The sequence below is a fragment of the Lepus europaeus genome, chromosome 4 (assembly GCF_033115175.1).
Source record: "Lepus europaeus isolate LE1 chromosome 4, mLepTim1.pri, whole genome shotgun sequence".
Lineage (NCBI taxonomy): Eukaryota > Metazoa > Chordata > Mammalia > Lagomorpha > Leporidae > Lepus > Lepus europaeus.
The window spans coordinates 149,534,844-149,557,223 of record NC_084830.1 but is presented as its reverse complement, the minus strand read 5'-3'; the positions used below and the strand labels follow the sequence as shown (position 1 = coordinate 149,557,223).

General features: G+C 45.1%; 1 protein-coding gene across 1 annotated transcript in view; it reads left to right on the top strand.

Moving 5' to 3' along the window:
• The window catches only part of SLC27A6 (solute carrier family 27 member 6), an 80,258-nt gene that overhangs the window by 37,579 nt on the left and 20,299 nt on the right, over positions 1–22,380 (top strand). Inside the window, exon 5 of the mRNA XM_062189227.1 lies at positions 21,597–21,791. Within this exon, the coding sequence (XP_062045211.1) occupies positions 21,597–21,791 (195 nt within the window). The remainder of the gene's footprint in view (positions 1–21,596; positions 21,792–22,380) is intronic.

Sequence of the window (22,380 nt, the reverse complement as noted above, 5' to 3'; positions counted from 1 at the left end):
GCCTGTGGGGTGGACATCACCAAGACGGTGACCTCTGAGCTCAGGGACATTGAGGATCCAGGCCCAGGGAAGGTGCGGATTTCAGTCATGACAGAAGGAACTGGAACAGGAGACATGGCAGGGAACACAGCCTGCCTGCTTGCAGGGAAGGGGGGCGTGGCCGGGCCATCCACAGACCAGACCTTGTGGGGCTTGTGCCCTTGCAGACCCTGAAAGACAAAGTTGAATTTTATTCTCATCAGAGCATTTGACAAAAGATGAAGGAAGAACTGAAACAAATGAGACTCCTTTGGGCTGCGCTGGGAAGGAAAGCCACCAGGACTTGTTGGGTTAGGAAAGGGGCAGGAAGGATCTGGTGGGATCAAGGGTGAGGCCCAGGATGTGAGCTCACATGTCTGGGGAAACTGTACACCATTTGCTGAGAGGAGGAAACACAAGACTTGAACGATGGAAATTTAATTTCTTCTGGGCCTGTTAAGTTTGATATGTTAAATAGGCTCAGGTAAAGAATATTGGAATGTAGGAATCTGGTGCACAAGAATTCTGAAGACTATGGGACCATTTAGCAAAGCAGAGACGTATGTTATGGTGCAACTGTAAGATGACTGTTTTTCAAATTAAGTGGGTCTAACCTTTGTGTATACCTTTCAATGTAGAATGCCCACATTTTGACATCCTGAAGACATAATATATATTTGTTGTAATATTTTTTTTACATTATACTTCCTTCTTTTCTCAAAAAAAGCTAAGAAATTCATGAAAGCTAGGAAGCACCCTTATGATCTAGATACTTCTGTTCATTTAGTAATACTTTGACAAAATGTATTAGTGAACTCTCATTACAAAAAGAGAAGCATTTTTTTTTTTTTTGACAGGCAGAGTGGACAGTGAGAGAGAGAGACAGAGAGAAAGGTCTTCCTTTGCCGTTGGTTCACCCTCCAATGGCCACCGCGGCCGGCACTCCGTGCTGATTCAATAGCAGGAGGCAGGTGCTTCTCCTGGTCTCCCATGGGGTGCAGGGCCCAAGCACTTGGGCCATCCTCCACTGCACTCCCGGGCCACAGCAGAGAGCTGGCCTGGAAGAGGGGCAACCGGGACAGGATCGGTGCCCCAACCAGGACTAGAACCTGATGTGCTGGCGCCGCTAGGCGGAGGATTAGCCTAGTGAGCTGCGGCGCCAGCAAAAGAGAAGCATTTTAAAGCACCTGGGTTTTTGATAATATTGTTCATTAAAGCCATATAAATTGCATTTCTGTTTCACTAGTAACGTTAAGACTATCCTACAGTGACCCCCTAAATACTTCACTGTATTTTATTCAAGTCATTTTGTTTTTGGAAGTAATAAAATGAATGATAAAAGACAACAAATGATGGCACTGTGAGATTTTTTAAAATAAAGAACGCCTGCTTTATTTTCTCCAAAAGAATCTATCAACATTTTAAGAGTTTTCTTTGCTATCTGTAGGGAAGAAATGGGGAAAAGGAAAGTATGAGAGTCCAGAGAATGGAGTTTTAATAGTGGGGAGATCAGATGGTGCTGACCTGCTCTTGGTTTCGTGAACCTATTTGTATGTCCTACGGGTCTTATTTTGGGTGAGTCAGAAGAGAGTCACAGGCTGGAAGATTTCATGTTACCTTGTCCCTGGATGAGCACATTAATGTTTATTCTTTCTTTTCTATAGAAAATGGAAATATTAAGAACATTTACTCTTCAATGATGTTATCATTTTCTTAATTTGTGTGTAACCTTAAAAATTTCATTATTATGTTTTCCCTTTCTGTATCTTGCATAAAAATGTTGTTTTTTAAATAAAAGTATTATGTTTTAGGAAAATGTTCTCATTGCACTGTAGGAATCTTTAAAGAATGATGCTTTCAAATTAATATAAACTTTATTATCAAGGTGTTAGGGTTTAGTTTCATTAAGATATTCTGTAAAATGTGGAATGTGTGATTTTTGTCTCTGTAATCTGGATATTTATACATTTTTATGATTTCTTTCCCTGAAATATTTGAAGCATACTATTAGACTGTTGAGAAAATCACCTCTCTTTTAAACTCAATTATCCTTAAATAAATCAAAGATATGCTTAGCATTCTCATAATGGATATAAAAGCATTTGGCAAGGTACCAGAGCCCTCATACTGCTTAGAAACTAGAAATGTAGAGATCTGAGGCGCTAAGATAAGTAACTGTTCGCAATCTAAATACTAGCAGAATTCCAAGGGAATTTTCTAAGTTTTGTAACACATTTTGGAGTGTTTTAGAACAAGGTGAACATATTAAAAAAATAAGTGGTAATTTTAGCACTTAATATTTACATTTCAAAGGTATAAGTAAGTACTAAATATATACATGTCTTCAAATCTGTTTGTTTAAAACCATTCAAGCTATCCTTTCCTCTATGAATATCCATGTCCCTTATTTATTGATTCCTAGGAAGTAAAGCTTTCTGTGGAAGCTATCAGATTGTGTGTTAGCTATGAAGTGAAAGGCCTAGGTTCCGTTTAAGCTTTCTTGTTGTATCTCAGCTGGGCATGTCTCCTCTCCGAGCCACAGTTTCTGTTTTCATATAAAATAGGGTACAATACCTAATTCTTCTGATTGGCCCTTGATTCTTTTTTTTTTTTTTTTTTGACAGGCAGAGTGGACAGTGAGAGAGAGAGACAGAGAGAAAGGTCTTCCTTTTTGCTGTTGGTTCACCCTCCAATGGCCACTGTGGCCAGCGCATCTCGCTGATCCGGAGCCAGGAGCCAGGTGCTTCTCCTGGTCTCCCATGCGGGTGCAGGGCCCAAGCACTTGGGCCATCCTCCACTGCACTCCCTGGCCACAGCAGAGAGCTGGCCTGGAAGAGGGGTAACTGGGATAGAATCCAGCACCCTGACCGGGACTAGAACCCGGTGTGCCGGCGCCGCAAGGCGGAGGATTAGTCTGTTAAGCCACGGCGCCGGCTTGGCCTTTGATTCTTACAACCTAATTTTGAAATATATCTGGAAACATGCAAAGCAGGAAGCCCAATATAAATAGAGTTTTATTGTTAAACAAAAAAATTGTAGTGTTTTCTATGCATGCCATTAGAAGTTAACTATTGTGGATGTTGAAAAACAGTTGGCATTTTCATTGATAAAAATCCTTCAACAATGATTGTAAAAGTCTATTCAAATACATTATGGCCATTTTTAAAATAAAAATTTGATAATAATAAAAATTTTATTAAACTGTCTTCTCACACATGAAATACTGAAAATAAGAATATAAGAAACTCTGAAAATGTTATACCTGTCTCCTCTTGAGTTATCTGTTACTATTTTAGATGTGTTAGTAAGGTTTTTCCACAGCTGACATTAAATTAACTTGACACTTTATAACTGAGATTGTTTATTTGGTTCAGTATTTGCCTTTCTTCACATTGCCTACTCGTTAGATTGTTTGTTCCTGACCGCTTCTCCATGGACACAGGGTCAAGCCCAGAAATGGTTGTTCTTTGCTCTGCAGTGAGGGCTTACCAGGAAATATGAGAATCTTCAGGGACTGATAAACTGCTGGAATTTTCCCATTGAAGATAAATTTTCCCCAAAAGGGAGAAAAGGCGTAAAAAGATTTAGATTAAAAAGATCAAAGATGGCCTGCACCACGGCTCAATAGGCTAATCTTCCGCCTGTGGCACTGGCACCCCGGGTTCTAGTCCCGGTTGGGGCGCCGGATTCTGTCCCGGTTGCCCCTCTTCTAGGCCAGCTCTCTGCTGTGGCCTGGGAGTGCAGTGGAGAATGGCCCAAGTGCTTGGGCTCTGCACCCCATGGGAGACCAGGAGAAGCACCTGGCTCCTGGCTTCGGATCAGCGCGGTGTGCCGGCCATTGGAGGGTGAACCAACGGCAAAAGGAAGACCTTTCTCTCTGTCTCTCTCTCTCACTGTCTTCTCTGCCTGTCCAAAAAAAAAAAAAAAAAAAAAAAAAAAAAAAAAAATCAAAGATCTAATTTGAGCTTTTCCATTAATTCACAAAGTGATACTGCGCAAGTCATTGAATTTCCTGCCCTTTGAGGTCATCAAGATTGACAGTCCAGCCTCACCTCCCCCAGATTGACAAAGGCTGGGACTAGGGGCAGTTTCCTGCTTATCAGAGTAGCTCCGTCAACCATGAAATGAGTTTACATCAATTACATCCCAAGTTGACATAGGGTTAATGAGTTAAATGTGCAGATGCAAATAGAAATGGGCTTTGACCACAGTGGGGGAAACTCTCTGGAAGAGGGCATAGAGCTTTCCCAGGTGGCCTTGCAGGAGAGTTGTTGTTACCCAAGTGAATATGACAAACTTGAACATGTAGTCCTTGTCTTCTCTTCCTTGCAGTCATTCTTTCTTGTATGTCTTCATGTCTTTTTTTTTTTTTTAACTTGAGAGGCAGAGGGACCAAGAGTCAGAGAGAGCATCCTCACCCGCTGATTGACTCCTCCATTTTTTGCAGTGAATGATCTGGGCAGTGGCTAGGCAGGAACTCAGCAGTATGAACCATCACCTGCAGCCTTCCCGGCTCTGCTTAGGTAGGACATCGGAATGAGGAGCCAGAGCCAGGAGTTGAACCGAAGCATTCCAATACAAGACACAGGTGTCTTCCAGTCCTCAGCTGCTGGCTAAGTGCCTGTCCCGAAGGTCTAGCCTTCACCCTTACAGATTCAGAACCTACTTTGTTAGTGCGTGTCTGTAGCATCATACACTAACACATACCAGGTTCAAGGATGCCTCTTATGGCTTTAAGTGGTCCCCGTGTCTGGACCTTACCTGTGAACATGGGAGTGCCCAGGATTCACTTTCTTATCTCTTCTCTTTGTATTCTCACTCCCTGGACCTGTTCCCTGCCACAGATGCCATCCACGACTTAACTTTCCAATCTGTATCTCTAGCCCTGCCTTCTCCGTTGTATATAACTGGAGTCCTACTTCACAGCTCCACTTAGAAATGGGACTCACCGCTTATCTCAAAAATGGACAAAGTCCAACTTTTTAAGCACCTTCCCCCAACCAAAACGTGCTGCCTACCTAGATCTTGACTGTCTACCTAACGATACGCCCATTCTGCCAGGTGTGCAGTCAGCTCTCTCTGCGCTCACCCTTAAAGATGGTCCAGTCCCTGAGCAGATCCTGCACATCCCACCTTCAGAAATATCCACGGTGATGCCTCACTGTTGCCACCTCTGCTGCTGCTGTCCTCCAAGTCAGCACCACGTCAGTCTAGAGCTGTTTGCAGCAGCCTCTTCTGAACTCCATTCCTGCCCTCGAAATTCTGTCCTTGCATGGCAGTTGAAATGGTTCTGGTAAAATGTAAGTGAGATTACGTGACCTCATTACTCAAACCCCCTGTGGTTTTACTTGGAAGAAAATCCAGATGCCTTTGGCATAGGCAGCCCTGCTGTGTGGGACCTGCTTCCCCTGCTGTGATACCTCCTGCCTCTCCATCCCTTGTCTGCTCTCCCCGACCCCCAGCCTTACCTCCTCTTTGTGTCTCTGTCATGCACCAGATCCTCACTTTCCTCCCTGACTGTTCCCCCTCCAGATGTTTGCACAACTCACTCTTCTAACCCCTTCCCTCTCCAGGGAAGGCATGTCGGCCCACAGTTCTGTTGCTGTCTGTTGTGGTCAGCCCACCAGTTTGTGGAGCCTCTATCCACAGTTTGGCTCAGAGGTGGAAATGAGTGATGTCCTATAGGCACCAGGAGGATATGAAAATGCTTATTAGTGACATAATGGAGCTGCCTGGGGAGACCAGACAGGGTCTCAAGCATGTCTAAAGAGGCCCCAGAACTGGGCAATAGAGGCCACTTGGCTTTTACTGGGATGAGGGGGCAGCAGTAGGGTAAGGCGCCTTCTGCATGCAGGCCTGCTTGCATTGCTTGAGTTTCCTTTTGGTGCCAAAGGAAGGTTTACTGGACATTCTCATCGGCTCACCCAGGACAGGGGTGGGGAGGTCTGGGTGCATGGGACATTCTCATCAGCTCGCCCAGGACAGGGGTGAGGAGGTCTGAGTGCACGGGACATTCTCTTCAGGTCACCCAGGACAGGGCTGGGGAGGTCTGGGTGCAGGACATTCTCATCAACTCACCCAGGACAGGGCTGGGGGGGGGTCTGGGTGCACTGGACATTCTCACCAGGTCACCCAGTCAGGGGTGGGGGGGGGGTCTGGGTGTACTGGACATTCTCACCAGGTCACCCAGGACAGGGCTGGGGAGGTCTGGGTGCACTGGACATTCTCATCAGCTCACCCAGTCAGGGGTGGGGAGGTCTGGGTGCACTGGACATTCTCACCAGCTCACCCAGTCAGGGGTGGGGAGGTCTGGGTGCACTGGACATTCTCACCAGCTCGCCCAGGACAGGGGTGGGGAGGTCTGGGTGCATGGGACATTCTCATCAGCTCACCCAGGACGGGGGTGAGGAGGTCTGAGTGCACAGGACATTCTCACCAGCTCACCCAGGACAGGGCTGGGGGGGTCTGTGTGCACGGGACATTCTCACCAAGTCACCCAGGACAGGGGTGAGGGGGTCTGAGTGCACGGGACATTCTCATCAGCTCACCCAGGACAGGGCTGGGGGGGGGGGGTCTGAAAGCTGTGAGCAAACAAACATCAGGAATGGAGTCGGGCTCTGTATTCAAATGTCCGTCTCCTTGTCTTCTCCCCTTGCTTTATTTTCCCTTGGGGAACTTACTACCTGATTATATGTTTATGTATAATATGTTCTTTATTCTGCCATTTAAAAAGGTATTGGTTGAAGAGAGAGAGAGAGAGAGAGACAGACAGACAGATCCATCAGTCATCTGCTGATGCATTCACTCCAGAAATGCCTGCAGGAGCTGTAACTGGGTCAGGCTGAAGCCAGGAGGAGAGGTGGAATCTTCATCCAGGTCTCCCAAATATTTGAGCTGCCTGCTTCCTCCCAGGGTGCGCGTCAGCAAGAAGCTGGAATTGGAAGAAGAGCTTGGACTCCTCCTTGGGCATCTGATATGAGATGAGGGCATCCCAAGCAGACTCTTAACCACTGTGCCAAGTGCCTGCCCCTTTTCATGCCCTCTTAATCTTCTTCCATGTTCTTTAACAGTAGCTCAAGAAAAGCAGAGAGATTTTGTGTTTTGTCTGTTAGGAAATGGTGCCTGGCACTTAGTAGATGCTCAGTGATGATTTTTTTGATAGCTAAACGAAAATAGCACAGCCAACAGAATTGGCCCGGTTGGATGCACTCATGCCCAGCGTAAGCTTTCCCTCGTTCTAGGCCTTCAAGGAAAGCCCCGTTCTAGCCAAAAAGTTTGGGACCCCAGCAAGGACAGAGTCCAGTAAGGGAATTTGGATAAAGCAAGGATTTGTGTCACTGCATGGAGGGAGTCAGGCCTTTGAAGAGATCAACCACAGGGAAGGCACCTTGCTCATGGGGCTGCACTTGTCGTGGTGTTGCATTCCTGGGCCCCAGCAGGTACATTTACAGAGAAGAGGCTTTTTTGTGAACACAGTCCTCGGTGTGAGGGTTGAGTCTTGCATACTCTGGGAGCTGGGCCTTCTCTCAAGACGCCTTTGAAGGTCCTGGGGCTGAAGGTTTTGCGCTGCCTCCATTGTTCTCCCAAGGGCTGCCGCAGCAAAGGCACCTGTGCAGACCAAGCCATCTGTACCTGGTGCTCCCTGTTACTGAGCCCGTGGAAAAGGAGGGGTTTCACAGACGTCTCCAGTACGGGCTCTTTCTGCTCTTAACACGTGAGATCACTGAGGTATTTCCAAACTGTTGCTTATGCCTCAAAATTGTTAACTGATGGCTGTGACTTGGCACCTCGGCCTGCTGAAACCAGGCTTGAGAGAGTTTTAGGGGCAGCGGGAGCCTGTGCAGGCTTAGCCTTGACGGACCTTCCTTATAAATTGCTTTCCAATCCTTTTTTTAAAAAGGCTCTCCTCTTGGCCGGCGCCGTGGCTCAACAGGCTAATCCTCCGCCTTGCGGCGCCGGCACACCGGGTTCTAGTCCCGGTCGGGGAACCGATCCTGTCCCGGTTGCCCCTCTTCCAGGCCAGCTCTCTGCTGTGGCCAGGGAGTGCAGTGGAGGATGGCCCAAGTGCTTGGGCCCTGCACCCCATGGGAGACCAGGAGAAGCACCTGGCTCCTGCCATCGGAACAGCGCGGTGCGCCGGCTGCAGCGCGCTACCGCGGCGGCCATTGGAGGGTGAACCAACGGCTAAAGGAAGACCTTTCTCTCTGTCTCTCTCTCACTGTCCACTCTGCCTGTCAAAAAAAAAAAAAAAAAAAAAAAAAGCTCTCCTCTTTATCCCCTCCTCTCCTGCCCACTCCTTTCCTGTTTCAGTACAGAGGAATTTGCTTTTTTAATTGACATGTAAACGTTGCGAATATTTCTGGGGTGCTCTGTGATGTGTTGGTACATGTTTGTGTTCTTTGTAATGTTCAGATTGAGTAAGCATACCTAGCTCCTCCAACATTTATCATTTCTTTGTGGCAAAGCATTCAAAATCCATTCTTTTAGCTTTTTAAAAACATTAACTGCATTACTGTGATCTGTAGTCACCCTGCTTGCAATAGAGCAGCAGAACTTCTTTCTCCTATGTAACTGTATCTCAGCACCTTTTAGCCAACGTTTTCCCGGCCTTTCTCCTTGGTACTCTCCCCATCCGCTGGTAACCTCTCTTTGACCTACACCTCTGTGAGATCAACTCGTTTCGATTCCACGTGTGAGTGAGATCAGTGGATCTTTCTGTAGCTGCCTTATCCCACGTAGCATTCTGCAGGTTCCCCGTGCTGCTGCACGTGACAGGATTCCACCCTTTTCTGTGGTGAGTAGTGTTCATTGTGTAGGTGCACCACGATTTCTTCAGCCATTCACCCGTTGGTGAATACCTGGGTTGTTTCCCCTTCTTGCTCTTGGGAAAAGTGCTGTAGCAGTTATGAGAGTGCAGATGTGTCTCTGGCAGGCTCTGGCTATAACTCACGGCTACTGTGGCTGGATCATATGGTAGTTCTATTTTTAATTTTATAAAATAGTTCCATATTGATTTCCATGATGGCTAGAATAATTGGCATTTCCATCAGCAGTGTGTGAGTGCTCCCTGTTCTCCACAGCTTCACCAACATTTGTTAGCCTTCCACTTTTTTTAAAAAAAGAATATTTATTTGAAAGAGTTACACAGACAGAGAGAGAGAGAGAGAGAGAGAGAGACAGAAAGGAGAGAGAGAAAGAGAGATCTTCTATCTGCTGGTTCACTTCCCAAGTGGACGAAATGGCCAAGAATGGTTCAGACCAGAGCCATGATCAGAAGCTTCTTCTGGGTCTCCCACGTGGGTGCAGGGGCCCAAGGAATTGGCCCATTGTCTGCTGCTTTCCCAGACATGTTAGTAGGGAGCTGGATCAGAAGAGGAGAAGCCAGGGCTCAAAGCGGTGCCCATATGGGAAGCCAGTTTGGCAGGCAGCAGCTTTACCTGCTGTGCTACAAAGGTGGCCCCTCCTGTGTCTTTTTGATGATAGGCACCTCACTGTGGTTTAAGTTTGTTGTTTTGTGGCACGACATTATGACCGTTAGGTGAGGTCATGGTTCCCTGAATGTCTTATTGCGTCTTAGCAGGCAGTGCTGCTTGTGCATTGAAGGACTGGGCACGCACTACAGCGTTTGTAGTGTGGATTGTTTGTGTCCCTGTCCTAGACATTCTGGGCAGCCTGCTACTTCTCTCTGACCCTGTGCTCACTGCTTCTGTGCCAGCATTAGGTAGTGCCCTAGGCCCAGCCTCGCCAAAGTCTGCTGTTAAGGTGTTGTCGCTGCTTCGGCACCTGAGGGCAGGCCAGGCCCATGCTGGTCGCAAACATGCGGCTGGTGTGTTGTTCAGGGTGGACCGGGGCAGTGCCTAAAAAGGGAAGTGCGTTCCCAGAAGGCTAGAGTAGACCTCTAGGGACCGATCTACAGTTGGGCACCCGAGCACTGTGACCTGCTCTTTGCTTCACTGCGGAGAGAATGACCCAGCCTCCAGAGTGTCCCTCCCCTTCCCCCATGGGAGCTGATGGAACAAAGACGGAAGCCTCAGCCATTCTTGCTCATTGCCTGAAAGATCAATAAACCCTGGATCAGATTCCTTGCCCTTAAGTCTCAGTGGGGTCTCATACCCTATGGCCTCATACCCCACCCTGCATTCTTTCCAGGTTCCCAAGGCCCCCACCCAGTTCCAAGAAGTCACCTCTGCCTGCTGCCTCCCACCCCCACTCCCATCCCTAGCCCCCTAGCCCTCCTAAAATAGAAAAAGATTCTGCCCCTCCCCCCCCCCCCCCCCCCGCTCAGGGGCAGGGCCTTGTGCCCTGTGTTCCATCCGTGTGTATGCTGGCAGTTGGCTACCCACCTCTGGGAATTTCTGTTCCCTGAATAAATTCGGTCTGGCTGTAAATTCGTACACCGCCTCCTCTCTAGTCTGCGCCCCTTTTCCTAACGGGAACAATGACTTTCAATTTTCTGCTGCCTGCACTGGTGGAGGAATGGGGTGGGCACTCCTTTGGCCTCCAACACTGCAACACGTGTTTGCACCCAGAGCCCACAGCCTGGCTCTGGGGTAGGACCAGGACACACTGTGCTTTGGCCTGCCCGCTATGTGTCATACCTCTGGTCTAAGGCCACCGCACCTGGCTGGAAGTGACACTGGACAGAATATATGTCTGTCCTCCCTTGGGGGCCGTGTGTCTCTACCTGGCACCAGGACAGTCCAGAAACTTCTTCCATGGGCTTTGGCATTGGGGCAGGTGCTACGAGACTCTGCATGAACTTGGTTTGCACCGTGGGAAGCTTGGTGTTGGGTTCCAAGTCCAAGGCCTGCACTTAGCTCCCTCACCCTCCCCTCAGCAGGCACTGCCTCTTTCCAAGCTGTAGGGCTTGGGGTTGGAGGAAGGGGTGACAGGACCTGGGAGGGTCTCTTCTACCTGGCCTTTTCCAAGCATGCTGTCTTGTTGTTATGTTAAAGACAGACCCTGTAGTGTCTCCCCTGGTTTCCTGGCTCTTGGACAGAGCTTGTTTTTTCTGTAGGACAAGCTGTTTGAGTTGATGTTTCTCCCAGGAGGTGATCACATCACGGGAGGATCTTCCTCTGGGCTTCTCTGTTCCACCTCTCAGTTTGCTCTCTGTACCCCTGTTTTTGTGCCCCAGGGTTCTCTGACTTCCTGTTTGCATTTAGTGCTTCTTTGTGCCTTTTCTGTAATACCCGCTTGTGCTGTGAAGTGTACAGTGTGTCTCTGCAGAAAGAAAGCTGTTGGCATTGAGCCGTACTTGTTCCATGGACATGTTGTAGTGACGCACGTGTAGTTTTTGGTGGATTTTAGGAAAAGGATGTCCTCTGTTAAATAGAATCAATATGGAAGAATCCTAATTCCTAACATGTGTTGTTTAAATTTTAATTGAGCCTTTAGGAATTAGACCAGACTGGTGTCATTTGCATTAAGCAGATAAGTTATGCAGAAATGACTTGCCCCTCTGTTTTTACTTTGAATTTTTGCTTCTTTCTGTCTGTTCGTCTATCAACAAACATTCTCTTATTCCCTAAAAACTTCAGCTTGATACAGAATTACTGCACGTAAACACAACCTCCACAGCTTCACTTTTCTTAGACACAGAGGGAAACTAGTCAGTCTGGGTATGTAAGGGATACCCTGAATAGGAATGAGCAGTTTTACTGGAAGAAGGAGACTTTATTTCTAGGCAGTGTTGGAGGCCTGAGCATTTCAGCAAATGGTTGAATGAGTCCTGGGCCTGGTAGGAGGTAGCGAGTTCGAGGACTGCGGGGAAAGCAGCTCCCGAAGAACCTTCGGAGGAAACCAGAGCCTGGGTTCAAATTCTGTGACTCCTTCCCGGGTCTCAAAGCGTTTGCTGATGTTAGGGCACTAGGAGCCAGAGGGAAAGGTCTGTCGACACCCAAGCCCTTGGGATCTCTGTGTTAAAAGCTCTGGCCCAGTCAATACATTTCTCTTCTGTATTTTAAAAGTGGGTTTTAAAGGCTGAAGGGGAAATGGATATTTTCTGGATATTGGGAGGTGGCCTGCTTTGTTCAGGTGTGCCATGATGTAAGCACTTGACAGCCATGGCTCTGAAGATTTCTGCATGGAGTTTCAGCCTCACTCAGTAGAGGACAGAACGACTGAGTTAGAAACTTCCAGTTCCTGTAGTCACGGGGGCAGGTTTGGTAAAGGAGAGCACCTGTTTTGAAGCTCTCCAGAGCCGGCTTCCTCCCTCAGATGCCCTGGGAAGTCCTTTGGTGTACCAGGCCCTACTGCAGGTGCAGCTCCAGACATGGTGCAAGGCAGTGGGGTGCAGCAGGGGGTGGGGCAGGCCATCGTCCTGGACCCGTACAGCTCCTAAGTAATGAGATCAAATTCTATCTCTATTTGCCTTCTGTCCTTGGACCTGAATTTCCTTGTTCCCCCATGTATAAGATGGGGGCAATGCTTTTTATTCTATCAGGTTGCTGTGGTAGATAAGATGAAATGATACAAGTAGCTGTCCATGGAGTTTGAACAGCTTCATTCCATTTTTTTCTGCTATGGCTGCAGGCCCAGCATTGACCCAGTGCTCTCTCTACTCTGGTTTCTGTTTGTCTCTTTATTTTGCTGTGTCTGTTTCTGTGTGTCTCTGTGCCTTTATCTGTCTGTGCAACAAATGTCTCCTTATTTGTTGGTGCCTCTCTCAGCATCTTTCATTTTTTATTCTAAGTTGTCTTTTTCAGATCATTCTCTCCATCCTTCTGTTTCCCTCATCACCGCTGCTCCCTGGTGCATTCTCTCTCCCTCTCTCTCTCTCCCTTTTCTCTCTCTCTCTCTCTCTCTCTCTCTCTCTCTCTCTCTCTCTCTCTCTCTCTCCCTTTATCTCCCTCTCTCTCCCTATCCCTCCCTCCTTCTCTCTTGCTCTGTGTCACTTGTTTTCTTTGTCAGTCTTTCTCAATTTCTTTAACTATTGTTCTCCATGTTTCCTGATTTCTGTTCGCCTCTGTCCCTCATGTACTCTGTCTGTGTGTCTTTCTCTTTAGTCCCTGTTACTCCATGCCTCTCACTTGTCTACGTATTTGTGTAGTTTTTAGAATTTCATTCATTTACTATGCTTATCATATTCATGCACACTTTCTTCATTCATCCCCAATGTGGCTTAGATATTCAGTGATATTTAGTAGCAATTTCATATCTTAGGAAGAATAAAAAGGAATAGGAATTTATTCAAAAGAAGCCTTGTGGGGGGTTATGAACAGAGAAGGTGATTTTTAAAAATTACAGATGGATGTGGCCAAGATTTGGTTGTGTTTTAGGTGATGTTCGGCAATTTCTCAGCATCTGCAAACTGACACAAAACCAAACGTAAGCCATTCTCAGCCTTTGCTCTCACTGTCCAGATATTCCAGGGCCACTTTGTCAGGCTCCCTCTGCCTATCCTGTCATCTCTCATTCTGCTGATCCTGTTTTTCTCTTCTGTGACCACAGCTTGGGCTCTGACGATCACCATCTTTTACCTGAACCCCATCAGCTGCTGTCCTGTAGCCTGCCTGCCTCCCAGCCGGTCCTGCCAGGCAATCCCAGTGAACATCATGATGCCAGTCTCCACTTTCTGTCCTTCCTCCTCTGGCTTCCAGTCATCGTGTGAGGTCAACAGTAGTAGTTGTTGTTGTTGTTGTTTTTTAAAGATTGGCTTATTTATTTGAAAGAGTTACAGAGAGAGAGAGAGAGAGAGAGAGAGAGAGAGAGAGAGAGAGAGAGAGAGAGAGAGAGAGATTGAGAGATCTTCCATCTGCTGGTTCACCCCCTAGTTGGCCACAACGGCCAGAGCTGTGCTGATCCGAAGCCAGGAGCCAGAAGCTTCTTCCAGGTCTCCCATGCCGTTGCAGGGGCCCAAGGACTTGGGCTCTCTTCCACTGCTTTCCATAGGAGAGAGCTGGATTGGAAGTAGAACAGCCGGGACATGAACTGGCACCCATATGGAATGGCGGCACTGCAGGCAGCAGCTTTACCTGCTATGCCACTGCGTCAGCCCAGCAGTAGTTTCACAATAGAAATAGCTCAGTGGCTTTTAAGAAAAGTCTTGTCCGATCCTTATTTTGCTCACCTGATATTTTCAATGTGCACAGGAAGCCTTGGGTTTGAGGACATGGAGCAGACTGTTGGCCCTACTTGGCACAAAACCAACTCCCAGTTGCCTCTGCAAGTTGTCCCCGTTGTCTCTGCATGAGAAAACTCAGTGAAGTGGTATTTGTAGCACCCACGTGTTGTCCAGTTAGCTAACCTGTGTTAATATTTACAAGTTTTTGCTATTTGGACTTCACTTAGCATTTAGGGCAAGGATCACCAACTTTTTCTGTAAAGCACCAGATTAGTAAATATTTTAGGCTTTCTTGGTAATACTGCTTGTCTCTCTTGAAACTCATAATTCTCTCTGGGTCATGGAAGCACTCACAGATGATTTGTAAATGAGTGGGCATTGCTGTGTTTCCTAAGACTTATTTACAACACCTGGAGGAGTCTTGCAGGCTGTGTGTATTAGCAGGAAGCTGGGATCAGGAGCAGAGCTGGACTGAACCCCAGGCACTGGGACACTGAATGTGGGCATCCATAGCAGCATCTTAACCACTAGGCTAAACAGCCACTCCTGGACTTCGTCGTAAAGGAAAGCTGAGTGAAATCACAGTTTCTTGAGTTAAAGAAGTGAGGCTGATAGTTCTGGATAGAAGTCGTGATCATTTTCTGCATCAAGGAAGCCATTTTGGTTGGTTATTTGTTGTTATTTAGGAAGCTGTGTAGCTACAGCCTGAACTAGTTACAGTCTCTGTGGCATTTGGTTTATAAACCGCCCTTCAGAACATGCCAGCACGTTTTACAAATAATGATGCTTGCTAAGCCTCCTCTCTGACCTGAAGAGCATCCAGGAGGTAAGCCACATAAAAGGTTTCTCTGCATTCAAGCCAAATAAATCCCAAGATCTGCTGTTGTTTTATGAAGAAAATGGCAGCGGAAAATCCGAGAGCTTGTTCTGTGCCAGGTTAGCAGTGCCTGCCGTGTGCAGACGAGCTGGCAGCCAGGCAATGAACTGCCCTGGGCTGTCAGTAGGGACAGCAAAGGACCCTCTGCCCTGGAAGTGGCTGCTGTGGTCTGGGGAGTTCATTCTGTCTCCAGAATCCTGACCTGAGCCCCATTGATATGGGCTAAGGAAACCAAAGTGAGAGTGTTATGCTGCATGATTCTTGTTTTTGCAACTGAAAGTTTTGTAAAAAAAAAAAAAAAAATCAAAGTAGTACTTATTAAAATTCAGTTATTTATTTATAACTTGTGTTTTGCATTTTTCATTCTTTGTAAATAATAGTTGCCTCCTTTTCCTTTTCTGATTCAGCTTGTTCATGCTGATCACCTGTTCACTTAGTTTTCCATCATAACTGGACTTCCTCAGTAGAGTTTAGCAATGAGTATTTTTTAATAAATTTCTTTTCTTTGAAGACATCTCCCTGGAGTACTCTGTCATTGTCCTCTCAAACATGAACAGCTTTCTGATATGAATTAGTTTTGCCTATGTTTTTTAAAAACTGAATCTAAATAGAACCATATGACTGCCTTCTATTGTCCTTGATTCTTCCATTGCATGCTGAGATTCGCCTTGGGTTTTTGTGTGCAGCCATAAGTTATCGCTCATCGCTCCAGAGAGGTGGGAGGCAGAAAAATGTGCACTGCTGCCCACAAAGGGGTCCATACCGTAATTCCTGGACTATGTGAATATATGTGCATTAGGGACTTCGGAAGAAGGGACTTTGCAGCTGTCCTTACAGGTACAGACTCTGTAAAAAGATAAGCCCGATAGATGCAATCTCAGCTCTTGAGGTTTTAGAGCAAACTCGTGAGATTTCTCTGTGGGCAAGCATGGGAGATTCAGCTAAGTGGACGTGGGAGACTTTTGCAGCCTGAGAGGGGGTCAGTGTGTCACCTCTGGTTCAGGTACATCGAGACCCATGGCGAGGATTGGCGAGAAGCCTATAAGATCTGAGGGCAGCCCTCCCCTGATGATCAACAAAGGCAAGAGTCTTAGTCCTTCCACTATCAAGAAGGTAGAATCTGCCAAGAACCTGAATGAGCCTGGGACTGGATGCTTCCAAGAACCTCCAAGTAAGAGCCCAGCCAGTCAACAGCATCACTTTAGCTTTGAGGACCCTGGGTCATGAGTCAGTTGAGCCAGTGTGGACTTCTGACCCACAGAAACTGTGAGATAATAAATTTACAGCGCATACAGCTCTGGATTCATGGTAATTTGTATTATACCACTAGCAAAGAAGACTATTCCATTGCATCGCTATCCAGAAGTGTTTTGGAAAGATTTGTTTTACTATCGATGAATTTGGATTTCTACTTCATAATGTATGGACATTCTTACATGGATGTCTTGGAAACGTATGCACATATTTCTTTCATTATAATATCAAGAGTGGAATTGGTAGATCATATTTTATTCATGTGTCTAATATCAGTAGATAATGTCAAGTATTTGTTCAAATTTTAATTTAATTTTAAAATGTTTATTAGAGAGAGAGAGAGAGAGCAAGCAAGTCTAATTCCTAGTTCACTCCTCTAATGTCCACAGTGATGAGAGCTGAGCTGGGCTGAACACAGGCAGTAGCCAAGAGCCGTAAACTCACTCAGCTCCATCTGCGTCTCCCATGTGAGTGACAGGCCCCATCTGCTTCAGCTGTCACCTTGTGCTACCAGGGTGTGCATTAGCAGGAAGCTGGAGTTGTGAGCAGAGCCAGGACTTGAATGCAGGCAGTCCACTATGGGATGTGGATTCCCACCTGTTGTCTTAACTGCTAGGCCAAATGCTTGCCCCTGTATTACAAAGCATTTTATCAAAGCAATGATACTAATATATGCCCCCTGCCCTATACAATCCGTTGACAATCCCAGTAGTTTCAGATCCTTGCTAGCTCTTGGTGGAGATTTTATAGTCCTACAGAAGAAATTGCTAGCTGTTTTTGAAGTGTTTATTGTCATCTTGTGTTTTGACTCTGATTTCTCAGATGACTAACGACGTTGGCATATTTTCCTATTCTCATTGGATGCTTGGCTATTTGCTTTGAGAATCAACTGCCTAACATTTTGTCAAGCAGTCCTTTAGCCGCACCATAGCTACTTGGTTGGCTCAGCACACTTGCCGAAAGCTGGCTGGTAAGGAAACCATGAACCCATAATTCCCAGCAACGAAGGCATCATAGCTTCTGTCCACAACTTGTTTTCCATCTCCACACATCCAGTGGAGGCAATACAGAGACAGACCCAGGGGACAGCCTGATTCATAGCTGTCTAATATTCCTTCTTTAATGCTGTACAATTTCATGAAAGCATTGCTTGTGTCACATCCTGCAACTGTAATGTCTTTTGTTACCATTTAGTTCAAAATATTTTCAAGTTTCTGTTATACTTTTTTTCCTTTCCCCATAAGTTGTTTGCTATTGTGTTGATAATTATCCAAATATCTGGAGATGTTTTTAGCTGTCTTTTTGCAATTTTAATTGTGTTGTTATCCAAGAACATATTTTGAAAAGTTAAGAAATACTTTTTATTTACTTGAGAAGCTGAGAGAGAGAGAGAGAGAGGGAGAGAGAGAGAGAGAGAGAGAGAGAGAGAGAGAGGGAGAGAGAGAAACACTCCTCTGCTTGTCCACTCCCCCGATGCTTTCACTTGCAAGGGCTGGACTGGGGCCAGAGCTGGAAGCCAGGCGATCCCGGTCTCCCCTATGGGTGCCAGGAACCCAACTACTTGAGCCTTACTTACCTGCTGCCTCTCAGGTTCTGTATTAGTGAGAAGATGGATTCAGGAGCTGGGGCCAGAACCAGGAGTTGAACTCAGGCACTCTGATAGAGTTTGCAAGCTTCTTACAGGGCTAACCACTTACTCCTGAATAAATGTCAATACTTTGCTGGAGAGTTGTTATATATGAGGTGGAACGTAGGATCAGTCTCTTTTGGTAATGTCTCATGCACGTTGGGAAAGGGTATGTTTTGTTTCGTGATTTGTTGTGTTTTTCTGTGTTCATAAATTAAGTGATGTCATTAACTTTTTCAAACATCTGTATGTGATTCTTTTTGTGCTTATTCTATCAGTGATTACAGAGATAGATTAAAAATAGACTTGGCTATTTCTCCTTTTAACTCTGACAGATTTTGCTTTATATATTTTGACTGTGTGATTAGGCAGATAGAAATTTAGGCTATCAATTGTTCTGTGGTCCTCTAACCCCAGAGGTGCTTCTTGACTTAGCTATACTTGGTCTGCTCTTAGTGTAGTTAGACTGACTTCTCCCTGATTACAGAGTGTAACATTTTCCATCCAGTTATTCTCAATTTTTGTGTCATTGAGTTATTTAAAAGCCATATACGGTTGAGCTTTATATTTCTATATATTATAAAAGTCTTTTCCAGAAGTATTGAATCCATTTACATTGAATGTATTTATTGATATATTTGGGCTTATGTCTTTCCTTGCTATTTTTTCTGTTTGACTTTTTATTTGTTCCCCTTGCCCTATTTCTTGTTTCCTTTTGAAATAATTTAATATTTAATTTTATTAAATTTTTTATCAAATGTTATTAATTTTTCTCATTGATTACTTCTTTGGATATATATCTTCATTTTTCTTTAGTTCCTTTAACTAATTTTGAGTATTATTATTGCCTTAGAGAATTCAATTTTCATTCTTAACTCATTAGATTCCATCTTAAAATACCATTTTTCCAACTTTTTGACAAGGCAAGGGCTTTTAAATACTTTAATTCCATCTCCTTACCATTAATCCTTCATGTTTTTATTTTTTATCTATTCTAGGTCTACACATTTTAAATTCTAAAAATATTACTAACATTATTTTAAAGAATCAGCACTTATTTACATGAATCAAGTATTTGCCTCTTCTGGTCCCCTTATTCCTGCCTGCTTTTTATTTGCTTCTAATTGCCATTGTGTCATCATTATGTGAATAGCTTTCTTTAGTATTCCATCTAGTACCAGTCTACTAAAAACATAATTTTTGGTTTTAATTATATAAAACATATATTTTGCCTTTGCTTTTGAATATTACTTTAACTGATTATGGAATGTGAGGTTGATTTTTTTTTTTTGTTTCAGCCTAAAGGTAGCATTCTATTTTCTTCTGGGTTCCATAGTTATTATTAAAAGTTCCACCAAAAATATTCTTATTGTCTCTTCAAAATGATCTGGTTCTTTCCTGTCCTCCTTTTTTTTTGTTGTATAAGAGCCCACTTACATGTATTTTTTATATTTTCACTGTGTCCTATATATCTTTTACTTCCTTTAATGTGTTTTTCATCCTTTTAAAAGAGTCTATTCTTCATTCATCACATTTAAGAACGAGGCTCTAAAAATCTGGCTGCTTATGATAGGGATTTGTCAACAAATGGGTCAGATTCCAGAGGGATGAAGTGGGAATCTAGACATTTATCGAGGTATTTTCAGAAAGTGATATCTTTGCTCTCACAACGATCTATTTCCCTGACAATAACTCAGTAGAGTTTCCTGCTCTGGTGTACAGTTCTGGGTCCCAGAGTTCCAAGATAAGTGCAGGAGAAGCATTTGCTAATACCATCTGGTATTCAGGCTGTCACTGAGCCCTTAGGTTTTCCGCAGGTTCCTTAACTCAAGCTGGGGTCTGTCCTGTTGGGTATCTCCAGAGTAACCCATAAGATGCTCTCTCTGTATCTCTACCAGGGTCTCCAGGGGTACAGCTGCTTCCTAAATAAATTTCTAATCAAGTTTTCTGCCTTCCTCATTCTTTGTGCTGCTTGATCGACACTTTCAGGACCATTTGTTGAAAACTAACCAACAGGCTTGGATTTCAGCCTTGTTCGTTGTTTTATTAAAAATTAATTAATGAACTTTATTTATTTGAAAGGTAGAGGCACAGAGAGGGAGAGGGGGAGGGAAACAGAAAGAGACAGACTGGCTCACTCCTCATATGTTTGTAAGAGCCAGGACTGGTCCAGGCCAAAGCCAGAAGCAGGGAATTTGATCCAGTTATTTGACCCAGTTGTCCACTGACTGTGTCAGGAACCCAGCTACTCAAACCTGCTGCCTCCCTGGGTCTGCGCTGTTAGCAAACTGAAGTTGGGTGGAGCTGGCTCCACCCAGGTGCTGTGATATGAGATGCTGACATCCCAAGCAGTGTCTCATCCCCTGCACCAAACACTCGCCCCAGCCTTCTTTACTGTGCTTGGTCACATTCCTTTTATGAATGCCCTTTTCAGTTTCCAAATTTAACTCACTCTCTTATGTTTGCTCTTGAGAGTTCATATATTAAAGTCTCTTTTTGAAACTGTTTTAGTGGTATTTATAGAAGAAACTGTAGTAAATAATATGAGCAATTGATCATTTTTAATTCTAAGCACCAGTGAGCTTGACTTCTCTATTTTATTGTTACTGGTATTTTATTATCACCTGTGGTTATCTTGTATCACTTTTGGTGGTGATGGAGGTAGCAAATCAGGGGTTTACCATGATTTGTGCATGTACATTGCTGCTCTAATTGTAGGTCAGCATATAATATATGCCAGTCCACATACTATTTACTGTTTTCCCACTATTTCTAAAATATGGACTGAAAATCACAAAGAGAGATTGTTGCACATCCTAAAATTAGAGTTACATATAGTCATATACTTGTCATATTTGCGAGTGAAGCATCCCATCGATTCTGTGGTCTTGATCTATTGTTGGCTCTGCGCTGGACTCTCAGTGTTAAATGAACAATGCAGCATCTAAGTAAGGCAGGTATTAGTATTTTTTATAGATGACTAAACTGAGAATCAAGAGTGGGCATCCACCTCGTGTTCAGATTATGTACTGACACACGAGGAGCTGGGAAGGCAGGCTCGGCATGTTTTATGCTATCTAAACAGTACTGCTTTATTTGGGAAATATGATTTCCTCTTAACCCTCTAGTTACCCAGAAAGAGGCCTCGGTCATCTGGGATTTGGGAAGGGCTTTCCCAGATGTGATAGGTGGGGGCACCAGCTCCACTCTTCCTGGCAGTGCAAGTTCACCAGCTGCTGGGAGTGGTTTTGCTACTGACATAAGGGATTGGTTTTCAAGATTTATTTATTCATTTGAAAGAGTAACACAAAGAGAGAGGGAGAGACAGGGATAGAGAGAGATCTTTTTTCCACTGGTTCACTCTCCAGATGGCCACTGTGGGTGGGGCTGGGCCAGGTAGATGCCAGAAGCCAGGAGCCAGGAGCTTCTTCTGGGTCTCCCATGTGGGTGCAAGGGCCAAGCACTTCAGCTGTCTTCAGCTGCTTTCCCAGACAATTGGCAGGGAGCTGGACTGGAAGTGGAGCAGTCAGAACTGCCTCTGTGGGATGCTGGCATTGCCGGCAGCAGCTCTACCCACTATGCCATAGCACTGACCCCAGGGGTTTTTGTGTTTTTGTTTTTTTCCCTCCAATTGTTCCCTTTGGTCATTGCAAACATGTGGTTCACATCTAAGACACTGTCCATTTCAGTGAGGATGAATGAGAGGAAGAATTGGAAACTGGAATTGGTTACAAGTAGACTTTGTCTCCTAACAGAGAGAAGGAGAAAAGGAGCATCGGGTTCGCTTGGCAGTTGGGAATGGCATACGGAGTGATGTGTGGAGAGAATTTTCAGACCGATTTGGACATATTAAGATGTGTGAGTTTTACGGGGCCACTGAAGGAAACATTTGTTTCATGAACCACACTGGGAAGATTGGATCTGTCGGGAGAACAAATTTCTTTTACAAAGTAAGTACAATATTCTTGTTTAACGAAAGAAATACATTGCAATCCACTAACTCTTCCAGACCTTATGCTTATAAACTGTAGTGAATCTTGTCACTTTCTAAGTTGAAAACTACGGATAAAGTAGCAGACTCCAGGTGAACTGTGGTGTTATGGATTGTGCAAGCCTCAGTCATTTCACATATTTTCCCTCTGTAATATGGGGATAATGACAGGTTGTTTCTGTTTGGTTTTAAAATTTAATAATCTGGGGATGGGCATCGTGGCACAGTGGGTTAAATCGCTGCCTGCAACACCAGCATCCCATACTGGAACACTGGTTTGATTCCCAGCTGCTCCACTTCCAAGCCAGCTCCCTGCTAATATGCCTGGGACAAACAGCAAAAGATGGCCCAGGTACAAGGGTCCCTGCCAACCACATGGGAGACTCAGATGGAATTCCTGGCTCCTTGCTGTAGCCTGGCCCAAATCTGGCTGTTTTAGCCATTTGGGGAGTGAACCGGTGGATGGAAGATTCTCTCTCCCACTGTCTGTCTCTCCCTCTTTCTCCATTTCTCCACTGCCATACTGCTTTTCAAATGAATGAATCCTT